Genomic DNA, 13,899 nt, shown 5'->3' on the forward strand with positions numbered 1-13,899 from the left:
CTACAAAGCAATAGTTATCAAAACAGCATGGTATTGGAATAAAGACAGATCCTCAGATCAGTGGAATAGGCTTGAGTTCTCAGAGAACATTCCTGAGACATACAAACACCTAATTTTTGAAAAAGGAGCAATAAATCCAAAATGGAACAGGGAAAGCCTCTTCAACAGGTGGTATTGGCATAACTGGTTAGCCACTTGCAAAAAAGTGAACATAGGCCCCCCAGTTAACATCATGTATGAAGGTAAAATCCAAATGGATTGAAGACCTTGATATCAGACCTGATACCATAAGGTATATAGAACAACATGTAGGTAAAACACTCCATGACTTTGAGACTAAAGGCATCTTCAAGGAGGAAACTGCACTTTCCAAACAAGTGGAAGCAGAGATCAACAGATGGGAATACATTAAACTGAGAAGCTTCTTCACCTCAAAAAAAATAGTGCCCAGGAATCAAGAGCCACCCACTGAGTGGGAGAAACTATTCACCCAATACCCATCAGATAAGGGGCTAATCTCCAAAATATACAGGGCACTGACAGAACTTTACAAGAAAAAAAAACACATCTAATCCCATCAAAAAATGGGGAGAAGAAATGAACTTTGATAAAATGAACTTTGATAAAAAAGAAATACAAATGGCCAAAAGGCATATGAAAAAATGCTCCTCATCACTAATCATCAGGGAGATGCAAATCAAAACAATGATGAGATATCATCTCACACCACAGAGATGGACACACATCACAAATAATGAGAAGAATCAGTGCTGGTGGGGATGTGGAGCGAAAGGAATTCTTATCCACTGCTGGTGGGAAAGCCGTCTAGTCCAACCTCTATGGAAAGCGATATGGAGATTCCTCCAAAAACTGGAAATTGAGCTCCCATTCGACCCAGCTATTCCACTCTTAGGGATATATCCTAGGAATACAAGAATACAAAAACCCCTTCCTCACACCTATATTTATTGCAGCACTATTCACAATACCCAGGCTCTGGAAACAACCAAGATGCCCTTCAACAGACGAATGGTACATATACACAATGGAATATTATGCAGCTGTCAGGAAAGATGAAGTCATGAAATTTTTCTATACATGGATGTACATGGAATCTATCATGCTGAGTGAATTAAGTCAGAGGGAGAGAGACACACACACACACACACACACAAAATAGTCTCACTCATCTATGGGTTTTAAGAAAAATAAAAGTCATTTTTGCAATAATCCTCAGAGACAATGAGAGGAGGGCAGGAACTTCCAGCTCACTTTATGAAGCTCACCACAAAGAGTGGTGAGTGCAGTTATAAAAATAACTACACTGAGGGGCCCGGAGAGATAGCACAGCGGCCTTTGCCTTGCAAGCAGCTGATCCAGGACTAAAGGTGGTTGATTCGAATCCCGGTGTCCCATATGACCCCCCATGCCTGCCAGGAGCTATTTCTGAGCAGACAGCCAGGAGTAACCCCTGAGTAATGCCGGGTGTGGCCCCAAAACAAAACAAACAAAAATAATTAACTACACTGAGAACTACCATAACCATGTGAACTGGAAAGCCTGTCTAGAGTACAGGTGGGGGTGGAGTGGGATGGAGGGAGATTTGGGACATTGGTGGTGGGAATGTTGCGTTGGTGAAGGGGGGTATTCTTTTTTTTTTTTTTTTTTTGGTTTTTGGGCCACACCCTGTGACGCTCAGGGGTTACTCCTGGCTATGCGCTCAGAAGTTGCTCCTGGCTTCTTGGGGGACCGTATGGGACGCCGGGGGATCGAACCGCGGTCCGTCCTAGGCTAGCGCAGGCAAGGCAGGCACCTTACCTCCAGCGCCACTGCCCGGCCCCGAAGGGGGGTATTCTTTACATGACTAAAACCTAATCACAATCATATTTGTAATCAAGATGCTTAAATAAAGATATTATAAATAAAAAAAGTTAAAAATAATGATGTCAAGAACCCTTTCTCTACTAATTATCTTGTATATTGTTAGAATTTGTGTTTTAGTAGAATATCAACATAGGGCCAAGAATACTTTCAGAGGGACTGGAATGAGCGTATAGTGGGTAGGGTGCTTGCTTACCTTGTAAGTGGCTAACCTGTCAGTCCCCGGCATCTATCTATCCCTGGCATAGCATATGGCCTCCCAAACACTGCCAGTGATAATCACTGATTACAGTCCCAGGAATAAGTCCTCAGCACAGTTGACTGTGGTCCAAAAGCCAAAACTAAAGCAAGCAAGCAAACAAGCAAACTAACAAACAAAAAAGCAACTCATAAACCAGAAGCTTTCATGATGTTGAGTTACATGATTGCTGATTTATCATCAAAATAGAAGTTGTAATTTGCCAATTTGGTAATGTTACTATTTACTTGGCCTTCCACTTTTTGGGGGCCTTTGGGGATGGATTTGGAGCAGGTCCAATAGTGCTTATAGGCTATTTTTGGCTTTATGCTAAAGAGTGACCCTGGCATTGCTTACGGAAACATCTGAAAGGCAAGTGCCTTAACCCTTTTTTGATTTCATTGGTCTTTGTCTTCTCTTTAATTGCTACCCAAGTGTCAATGTCAAGCATAATAAACAGAAATGCAAGTAAGTTGGATTTCTCTTACTATGTACTAAATAATTATGCTACCAAAGTGGCTATGTGGGGTTGTATATAATCTTGATTATATATATGTTTATTCATTGCTATTACATTGCTTTATTTATTAAAATTATATATATTTGATCAGACAACTAAGGCTTATAATTTCCAAAGGACATTTGCTTACCAAAAACGTTGCGGGGGTGGGGGGATCTTAATTTGTCATACCATTACTTTTTTAAAAATAATTTTCTATATAATAAATCTGTAAGGAGTCTAGTTTTTAAAAATTATATTTTCTGACCAACCTTGGTAAGTGGGCTGTCAATGCAAGAAACTTGTAATTCAGAATAAAATTAACACTGCTGGGGCCGGGCGGTGGCGCTAAAGGTAAGGTGCCTGCCTTGCCTGCGCTAGCTTTGGACGGACCGCGGTTCGATCCCCCGGTGTCCCATATGGTCCCCCAAGCCAGGAGCAACTTCTGAGCGCATAGCCAGGAGTAACCCCTGAGCGTTACCGGGTGTGGCCCAAAAACCAAAAAAAAAAAAAAAAAAAAATTAACACTGCTGTTTTATGCTTGTTTGTTTTATACTTAGTGCAAAACAGAGACCCTTGATAATTTCATCAGTTATGAAACAGAACTTACAACCAGGTTAGTTGATATATGAGTTGGAAAAGTATTTTTTCCATTCAACGTGATTACTAGACAAGGGTTAGATATTTGAGCTTTGAAATTCAATATAATGTTAAAATTACAAAGAAAATATGAAAATTTAAATAAAATATTTTCATTTTATAGGCTTTTTTCTTATTCATTTTAATTTCTAGTGTTTACATCCTTAAACTAACTTTAAAAAGAAATTCCACAGTTAGAAATATGAAAACCATATTAAAAATTACTTTCTGGGCTGGAACAATAGTACAGAGTTATGATAGTTGCCTGGCTTGGGAGACCAAATGGGATCAAACCTGGGTTAGCCATGTACTAGGCAAGCGCTCTATGCACTGTACTATGTCTTTGGTAAATTTTCAGAAATTTTGATAGAAAACATAGATTTTTTTCAGCATGAGACTTGCTGAAAGAACATTTGTGGGAGAAAGAATGAATGAAAAGGCTTCCAACACCTCTCATTTGTTTGTTTGTTTGTTCATTTGTTTTTTTTTTTGTTTTTGTTTTGGGTCACACCCGGCAGCACTCAGGGGTTACTCCTGGCTCTATGCTCAGAAATTGCTCCTGGCAGGCTCGGGAGACTATATGGGAAGCTGAGATTTGAACCACCGTCCTTCTGCATGCAAGGCAAATGCACTACCTCCATGCTATCTCTCCGGCCCCAAGACCTCTCATTTCACAGAAGAATTTTTCTGAAATAATTTCTATGTCTACTACACTAAACTTTTATATATGGCACAGAGAATTAAAAGCCTGCTCTCTCAGCATTTTTGGGATCCTGGTCAAATTGTTTTTGGTCAACTTACGCCTCAATTTTTGTTTTCTGTATGATTAAAGTGATAATAAATTACACAGATATTATGGTGTATCCGAAGAATTATATGCACTGATCCACATAGCTGGCTCATAATGCTTGTGAAATAGGAAGTGTTGAAAGGTTTGCCATTTTCATTATTAAAAAAAAATCAGATTAAAGAATATTAGACTGAGGCATTCTAATTTACAATTTCCACAGTGCTTCCATATTAATGGTCTCATTAGAAGTTCTCATAAAACTTAAAGCTAGGAGCCATTGGAGACCTTTTACTGTTGTTTGCGATAACCCCTCAGATGGGGAGCGGGAGGGGCGATGTTTGCAGGACATCCCAAAATGGAACACTCCTTTCCAATAGGAGATGGAGATGGTGTCAAGTAATGGAAAGGTGGAAACATAAGATTTCCTCCAGACTTTATATCTTTCTTGATGTAAGAGGGTATGTTTCTATTTTATGACTTTATAATGTTTTAGTTAGAAGATGGAGCATTGTTTTGCATGTTTCAAAGACCAAAGAAAAAGCTATAATTAAAATTCTTCCAAGAGTTATCAGTCAGTTTTCTTAGATATAAAAATAAAATAGTCATTTTTAATTTTTTTGTTTTGATATAAAGATCCAATTAGCCTCAGAAGAGGCTTATGTTGTGCCACAAATCTGTTGTTGTTAGTGGTGGTGAGTGTGTGAATGCCTGTTGCATGTCTTTATACTAATTAGTGGCAGTCTTGAGTTCTAATTGGATGCTTGGAGCAATTAAAAGAAGGGAACTTCATGAGAGAGGAATAAGGAACCCATCTAGGCAGTTTCTGATATTTAATTAGATCTTATCTTGATTAAAAAAGAGAAAGGCCCTTTCTCTGAAATACTGCTGACTGATACCTGTCCCTTGGACTCCTGAACCTTTCCTCCATAACATTATATAAAAAAATCTCTTAATTAACTTAGCACCTGGTGTACTTTCTCTGAACTTTGAGAATGCTTCAAAAAGAATCATTAATGTCAGTAAAAAAATGTCAGTATTAGAATTCCTTTTTATGTATGGAGAAAGTGAAGTTTAGATTAACATTATAATAATATAAATATTATTAATAATAAACTGTAGAACTTGCATCCAATTTAGCCAAGGACTCTGGTGGGGGAGACCTGGGATTTATACTATTCTGCAACCAGTGCCAGCCCTTAGTGTTCTTACCTTTTCCTGGTTCACTGGAACAGATCAGTATGATAACCTCCTCAGTAAAAGAATAATTATCTTTAACTTTCCAGGCCACATAAAACAACTTCTAAATGCTACTTTTTATGTGGAGGGTCACACCTGGTGGTGCTCAGGGGTTACTCTTGGCTCTCTACTCAGAAATTGCTCCTGGTAGGCTCAGGGGACCGTATGGGATGCTAGGATTCAAACCACCATCTGTCCAGGGTCGCTGCATGCATGGCAAACACCCTACCGCTGTGCTATCACTCCTACCCCTAAATGCTAGTTTTGAAGACTAAAGGGGCCACAAAAGTGTAAACACATGGGAATAAATTTGGGCCAAGAAGACTTTTTTTTTTTAAATAAAAATAAAGGAGTAGAGTGCATAACTGGCATACTGAGGCCCTGAGTTTGATGCCTGGTACTAACAGATTCCTCTGCCAGCATCATCAGCAATATTCTGGGTGGTTCTTAGTAAAAGTGGACTTATTCTAGAGGCTTCCAGCATGCCAGGTCAATTAGCATCAACAAACCAGAGTATATTCACTCCAAGTACTGCTGAAAGTTGTTTATGGCCTCTGAATACTATTGGGAAGGCCCTTAGCCAAAACCCAAACAAAAAAACAAAACAAAACAAAACAAAACAAAACAAAAGTCAGTCAATTGAATTTGGTCCTACAGTATAGTCTACAGACCTCCTACACTAGACAATATAAAAATTTCCTCCGCTAATATTTTATCTTAATAGCAATGTTATTTCTGTAGGAATCACCTCAGATAGTCAATTATTTGTTTAGTGTAACAAATAATCTGAGGATTCTAAAGAACTTAGAAGTATGTTATTTGATGTTGCATTATTCACAAAAGTTAAAGTATGGGGAAAATATGTGCTTATTGATAGGTAAATGCATAAAGAAGGTGTGCAATCCACTCTTACAAAAGAAAATCATGCTATTTGTGACAAGTGGTTGGATCATTAAAGCATTATAATCTAGGAAATAAATCAGATAGTGATACACTGTAATAGCTGTTGTAGATGAAATCTAAAAAGACTCATCTCACAGAAATGGAGAGCAGAATGGTGAAGTAGGGATTGAGGAGATATTGACATACTTGCCATAGAAGGTGAGTGCGCTTTGGAGCTCTAATACATGGCATGGTGATTACTATCAACAACATTGTGTTATATACTTGAAAACTCCAAAGACTGTGTTAAAGAGTCTCACCGTAAAAGAGAAATGGTAATTCTATGATGTGCACATAGCCAATTCAGGACAGATAGTGGTTCTGGATTCCCATTTTGTTCCCTGAGCCTGCCAGGGGAGATTTCTCAGTGCAGAGCCAGGATTAAGCCCTTAGTACCACAGGGTGTGACCCCAAAACCATATATATATATATTATATACATATATATGTATATATATGTTGTTTTTGCTTATCTTTTTTCTCTAAAACATTGAATTACTATATGTGTACTGCAAACATAAATTATTTTAATTCATTTTTGCTCAAGATCTTACATGTTTAGGTTTCTCTCTTTCCTTTTCTTTCTATTTATTGTGCTTGCAAAGCTAGGAGTTACAGATGCTTGGGTGATTATTAAGGGTTGAATAAGCTTTATTGTTTGCATATCTGTGGTTGGAGTGTACCAGAATCACACGCTTTTTTATTGTGGCATTTGTCACAAACAGCATGATTTTCTTTTGTAACAGTAGATTACACACCTTCTTTATGAATTTAACCTATCAATCAATATAGATTTTTCTATACTTTTATTTTTGTGAATAATGCAACATCAAATAACATGTTTCTAAGTACTTCACAGTCTTCATATTATTTGATACACTAACCAGATAAGTGGCAATGATGTCAGGGTCACATTTGACATATGAACTAAAACTGGGGATTGAATTCAGGGTCTCATGCTGGGAAGGCAGGTATACCACTCTAGAGCCATATCAAAGTATTTTGATGTTGCTTTTTGTTGGCAGTAGGGTAAGGAATAGGGTCAATGGGATGCAGGAAGTGTAGGTCTGATGTGACCTTCTTGAATAGGACTGGAAACTAAACAATCTTCAGAACTCAGGCCCAACCTCAAATGATCAAAAGGGTAAGAGTTTTGCTACTCTGAACAAAAATTGAAATATCCTTGCTGAGAACAGTGGGGCAGTGTGTGAAGTAGGATTATGGAAGAAGTTGTATGAATGTAGGGCTCTTTTTGTCAGAAAAATCAAGCAGAATACTTCTGTCGTTGTGGTCCCAAGCTATACCCAAAGGAGTAAGTGTGCTGACTCTTTGGCTATAGGTCACTGCTCACCACTGGGGATATTTCTAGGCCCTGTGTATCTGCCTGTAAGGATAGGAAACTAGTGTTATTCTATAAACTTTTATTTTTTCTGTTTTGTTATTTTGTTTTTGCCATACCTTACAGTGCTTGGGGGATACTCCTGACTTGGCACTTTAGGGGATCAGAAATTGCTGCCAGGTGTGCTGGAGGACTGTGCAGTGCCAAAATTGGAACAAAGGGCACCAACATGCTAAGTGTACCCTCCAATTCTTGAGCCAGATATTCCACTCCATCAACTTTTAGGAGCATCCAGAAGAAGAATGTAGCTCACAGACCAAACTTTAGGAGCAACAGTGAGACAACCAGCTTACTCTTTATAAAATTATTGCTTCCTAAAGCATCTTTGAAAAACTTGTCATACCAAAATGAAAATGTTTCTTAAAAGAACAGACTCATGTCATGATTATTTGCCTACTTTGGTCATATAATATTCTTTTTAAGTTAAAACAGTATACATATACATATGTAGATAGATAGATATAATTTTAAATTCTAAAAGCTTAGTAATTACAAAATTTCCTTTGCATCACACATCTGACCTTCACATACTTATTACTTGCTGACCAACTAATTTTGTATAGTTTCTAAGTCTCTGTATGTCTGTTTGTTTGTATGTTTGTAGCCATACATAATGATGAGAAAGTTTTTTGCTTATTTGGTCTCTTGGTATCATCAGATAAAAGTCAGACCATCTATAGTGTGGGAATGCTTTTGAGCATAGAAAGAAAAAAATTCTTTCTTGAACAAGCATGTGATTGCATGGGTGTATTCCATGATAGAAGATTTAAATCAATACTTTAAAGTGGAAGTTAGGATTTATCTCTGGTAGCCAAATTATACCTTTTCCTAAAAGATAGAAGACCGAGATAAGATGCTTGTTTTTCCAATGTAATGAGGATATAATTGCCCAGTGTTTTAATAGGGGCTACCATCTTAACCCAATAGCTCTACTTGCAGTTGTTAATATAAGGATTTATTCTTTCTATTAGATGAAGTGATATTTGGAAATATGAAACAGACCCCAGCTTGGAGAATAATATAATTCTATTAAGGGTGATCCAAAGTTAGCTTAGTGACTTAGAGCACTTGCCCAGTAAGCTCCAAGGCTGAAAGTCCTTGTTGATGAGGTCTGCATGCACCCAGGATCCTGAAAGTTCTGCTGTTTGAGGTCCTACAAGAAAGGGGCTGGAAGGTTGCTAAGTAGTTTAGGAAGTACTCAGAGTAGGTGTGAAGTCCAACTGCTTAAGCTCTGGGACTAGGCATGCACAAATTTATCCTGTCCACCCATAGTCTGGGCTTCCGGTGAGGAAAAGCAAAAGATTTTATCATAGAGAAGGCAAGGAGTTAGTCAAGGAAGCATAAGTGGTAAGTTGTATTTTAACTCAGTTTCTAATTTGCTCTGATTTGCTGGAATGAATCCTATTTTTTTTTTCTAACATTGTTGAGAGTAGAGGAGATCCTTTGAGCCATATAGGAGAGCCCAACTTCATGACTTTTGAGTGTGGCATCATATACCACTATGGACTTTTGTCTGTGATTTTAGTTTTCTAACTAAAGGATAGACAAAGATGTTTGTGAAAGACTTTACTTTATGGATATCTTACTAAAAATATGAACGACTTAATTGGACTATAAAACTTCATCATATGGATTATTTAGGACAAATTTAGCTCATAATTGCAGTTGAAAATAATGAGGATTACTTTTAGACAAGAGAAAATTTTGGGAAAACAGAATCTGTGGTGAGTATCCAAGAATACTGAGCAAAGGAAGAGAAGAAAAATAAAAAATGTTATGTCCTACTAAGCATGCCCAGGAAAATTTTATGACTTGTATATGTGGGGGAAATGATTAACATTATAGTACAGTAATATCCTGAATATTTAAAAACATTTATTGTTTTTTTCTATGAGAGAGTAGAGGTGTATTTTCTATAGGAAATTGTATTTGAATTTATGAAAAGAGGAAACTCATGGAAGAAAATTAACATAATGGTATTGAGGTCATGTGTAAGAGAAAATATGAATAAAAATGCATGTATGTGTGAGAGAGACAACATATAAGAGAAATAGGAAGACTTCACTAAAAGATAAGCCGTGGAAGGTAACATGAAACTCCTAAATTCTAAAATATTTAACTAAGATTTATTTATAATTTGCTATGAAGTTTTATATATTTTTCTTGTGCTGGGGATCAAACTGGATGTGAAAATCATACATACATATTTTAAAGCTGGAGTGTTGGTACAGTGAATTGAATTGAATGGCCTTGAGTGAGGCCAAACTGGGTTTGATTCCCTGTACCATACATATTTTCCAGAATTGCCAGGAGTTATACTTGAGCTCATAACTAGGAGCTACCTATGAATATTGCCAGTTGTGTTCCCCCCCAACCCTTGCCAAGCCCCCAAACATGTTATATCTCTGGCCCAAAGATTTATTGCTTAAGCTGATCTTTTAGTCCCACAACAGTAAAAATGAAATGTCCTATGTTTAACTTGACAGTTAATGATGAAGTCAACAATTGCTCTGTGTAAATCTTGGTTTTGTAAGCGACACCACCTCCAGGGTCAAGTGATGCCTTCTAGACTCTTATCACCAGCAGCTGCAGTCAAGCTAGAGCCTTCCCAGCAAGAGCTGCAGGTGATGGTTCAATTTTAGTATGAAACACAACCTATTTACTTTTCTCAGTTCTCTGCCTAGAGCCAAGACCCCTTCCATCAGTTTACATCCTGGAACAAAGGACTCTCTCCCAGACCCCAACATCTTTGATAGGATTGTCATTTTGTGATACAAAGATACACTAGTAATAGTTTCTTTTTTTGCAAATGCTCTACCGCTGTGCTATCTCTCTGCCTCCCCCCCCCACATTTTATTTCTGAACAACTTATGAGAAGAAAACAGCAGAACATAAATTTCAAGAGTAACTATGCAGTGAGTAATGTGGACAAAGATTCCCTAGTAATATTTTTAATATAATTATTTTATCAAATGACTCACATGTCTCTGAAATTAAAAAAATATTGGCACACTGGATGTTATTAGGTAACTGATATTGAATTCTAGAAATCTCTGGTGTAACTGGGAAGGACAGACATCTGGATAGCTGAGATGAAGAGAATGGACCAAGAATTTAGACAGAATCTAAGTAAATTATCTCTTACACAACAAAACGTTTTTTGAGAGGTGAGCAGTTGCCTATTTATTTTCAACACTCTATCCTGAGGAGCAGGAGATGCATTTTGTGTATTACACTAGCAAGTTCAGCACTGAAGAGCAGATATCATTCAAGGAGACTGTTTAAAGAGGCACAGACCAAACACTGGGAAAGGGTTGTGTGTGGGATGAGAGGAGATTAAAATGGGCAGCACCAAAATACACTGTGATATTTTTAGTTATAGACACACCTTCACTACACTTTTGGTAGGATGGAAAACACACATAAACACACTCATGAATGTTATTTTAAAAGTTTTTTTTTCATTTCAGAACTCAACATTTTATTTTATTTTTTTTGGTTTTGGGGCCACACCCGGCAGTGCTCAGGGGTTACTCCTGGCTATCTGCTCAGAAATAGCTCCTGGCAGGCACGGGGGACCATATGGGACACCGGGATTCGAACCAACCACCTTAGGTCCTGGATCGGCTGCTTGCAAGGCAAATACCGCTGTGCTATTTCTCCGGGTCCTGGAACTCAACATTTCTTAATGGATTATTTTAGGTGGCTTGTTCTTGCAGAATTTCTTAGGGTGGAGAAACCTGAGTACATCATCTCTGTGTGGAGACATGTAGCCAGGGCCAAAATTGCTGGCTGTATGTAGAGCAGCTCAGACTGTGCAAAGTACCCCTTTATCCATTCCTGCAAGCTTAGTTGACAGCATTGGTGAAGAATAAACTAGTATTGTTAAATCTTTAAACAAATGCCTACGCCAGACTCATTTCATTCTAGTTAGTATGGATTTTTAACACAAGTTTAAGGTTCAACTCTCAAGCTTGCAAAAGTTCTGGCTAAATAATAATTGCTGTCACTTTTTTACATTCAAGATTGTATTATATAGTGTTTTGGCAAAGAATTCCTTTTGAATTAATTTATCATTATGTATTTGACTTTAGGTTTGATAATCTCCTTGTAGAATAATATGTATTGGTGTTACCATATATTTAGTTGTAAAGTTAAGCCTAGTTAAGATGAAGAAAATGTTCTTATGGGACTCAAAGGTTATAAATATTTAAACAACAGTAAACATTTCTGTACAAGATCTATATTTATGTTACTATATTTCTATGACAGTTTGGTCCCATGTCATGAAAATCAACAAATTCTTCTGTCCCTTTCTGTCTAAAACCTACTGATAAAAAGTTTAATGACATTAAGGCAACTTCAGTATAGAGGGAAAATGAGGTGCTTTAGATGTGTGATAGAAGATTTTAAACTAATGAAATAAGCCCGAATCTTTTATAATGAATGAAAGTTCATAAATTACTCAAGCAATACTGGATCAGCCATTACTTCTTTATAATGTCTTAGTGATATCTCAGGTCTTCTGAGAGAGTAATTATATTTATAAAATAAATCTATTTTATTTATTTTTATCTGAGAATTTAAAAACACCCCAGCTCCACAATAATCAATAGCCAGGGTGTTTGATTCACTTGATGGGGGGTGTGTGTGTCACACTTTTCGAAGTCAGAGCCTGATTATGGTGAGGAATTAACGAGGATAGTTTGCTGACTCCAGGTTCCTTGCTGGATTATAGGTTTAGGTGGTTATAGGGATGATCACCCCCTCTACTGTCCGTATCCCCAGGGAACAGGGCTTGAGACAAGAGGGAAGGTGATGTGCCCAGAGGCTGCGTTTTTTAGACCTGCAGAAAAGCAAAATGAGCAGGATGCTCTGGGTTTTGTTTCTAGTAACTACTGCTTGATCGTAGCAAGGAACACTGGGATTGTCACAACCTGGGTGCTGAGGCCAGCCGGTGGTGACATGGGATCCCTTTGGGGGTGTCACTCACCGGTGCTGCTCTGGATGGTCCTCACGGTGGTGGTGGTGCGTGGTGGGGAGGACGACCTCAGGGACACGCACTCGTCGTCCTGGGAGCAGCCCTTCTCGATGGCTCGCACGTAGCTGTGGCTCCGCATGCGGAAGCAGCCGGGCATGGGTAGGTCCAGGGCCTCCACCGCCTGGGACTCCAGCTCGCTAAATACCGATTCGCACACAGACTCGAACTGCCCGTTCACTTCCATCTCACTCACCTGCAGGCAGAGATAGAACACCACAATACTGAATTTCTGCCGTCAGGCATCTTCCAACTTCACCAACCCCCTGCATCTTCCAAGAAAAATCATTCAGTTACATAAAATTCTAATGCATTTATTCTCTTTGTCACACATTATCATAGAATAACATCTATAGTATAACACTAAGGAGTAGATTAAATGATAAGGTGAGAGAGTTTTGATTTTAGAATGCAAGAAATGCGGGGCTTGGTCTTATTCCAATGCATGCCAAATTGCAAATTCTCCTTGTTTATGGGTCTAAGTTCAGAACGTACATTTCAATAGACCCATTAATAACAAAAACTGTTTTTGATTTTTATTTTATACTGGGGACCATATTTAGCAAGACACAGGGATGACTTCTGGTGTTGCTCAAAAGACCTTATGCTGTGCTGGGGATTGAACCAAGCAAGTACCTTAACCCCTATACTATTTCTTCCACTCCACCCCACCCCAAATTAAACCAATTTTTTGTTAGGATTAAAAAAAAAGTAATTGTGCTGGAGCCAGAGCGATATAGCACAGTGGGTTGGCACTTGAATGTGGCCAACTCAAGTATGATCCTTGACATCCCATATTTTCCCCAAGTTTGCCTGAAGTGAGTGATTTCTTTTTCTTTTTGTTTTTTTTTATAGAGGTTTTCAACATGTCAATTATTAAGTAATAATACATAAAAATTTGGGGTATAATGCATTTAAATTTTTTTTGAAATTTATTTTATTTATTTATTTTTATTTAAGCACCATGACTACAAACATGATTGTAGTTGGGTTCAGTCATAAAAGAACACCCCCCCCCCAATGCCTCCCCCACGCCCTATCAGTCTTTTTCGAGACAGGCATTCCACTTTTCTCAGTGAGTGATTTCTGAGCACTGCTTGGTGTGGCCCATTCTCTCTCTCTCTCTCTCTCTCTCTCTCTCTCTCTCTCTCTCTCTCTCTCTCTCTCTCTCTCTCTCTCTCTCTCTCTCACAAGCCTTATACTCTCTGGAAAGTTATTCACCTTCTGCATAAAAATAG

At 38.1% G+C, this 13,899-nt stretch overlaps 1 protein-coding gene across 6 annotated transcripts in view; it reads right to left on the reverse strand.

Moving 5' to 3' along the window:
- DLGAP1 (DLG associated protein 1) overlaps positions 1-13,899 on the reverse strand; it is an 882,390-nt gene that overhangs the window by 177,671 nt on the left and 690,820 nt on the right. For all 6 annotated transcript variants that reach the window (XM_049770001.1, XM_049770002.1, XM_049770006.1 and 3 more), the window contains one exon: positions 12,617-12,857. In XM_049770001.1, coding sequence (XP_049625958.1) covers positions 12,617-12,857 — 241 coding nt within the window. The remainder of the gene's footprint in view (positions 1-12,616; positions 12,858-13,899) is intronic.

The sequence above is a fragment of the Suncus etruscus genome, chromosome 3 (genome assembly GCF_024139225.1).
Source record: "Suncus etruscus isolate mSunEtr1 chromosome 3, mSunEtr1.pri.cur, whole genome shotgun sequence".
NCBI lineage: Eukaryota > Metazoa > Chordata > Mammalia > Eulipotyphla > Soricidae > Suncus > Suncus etruscus.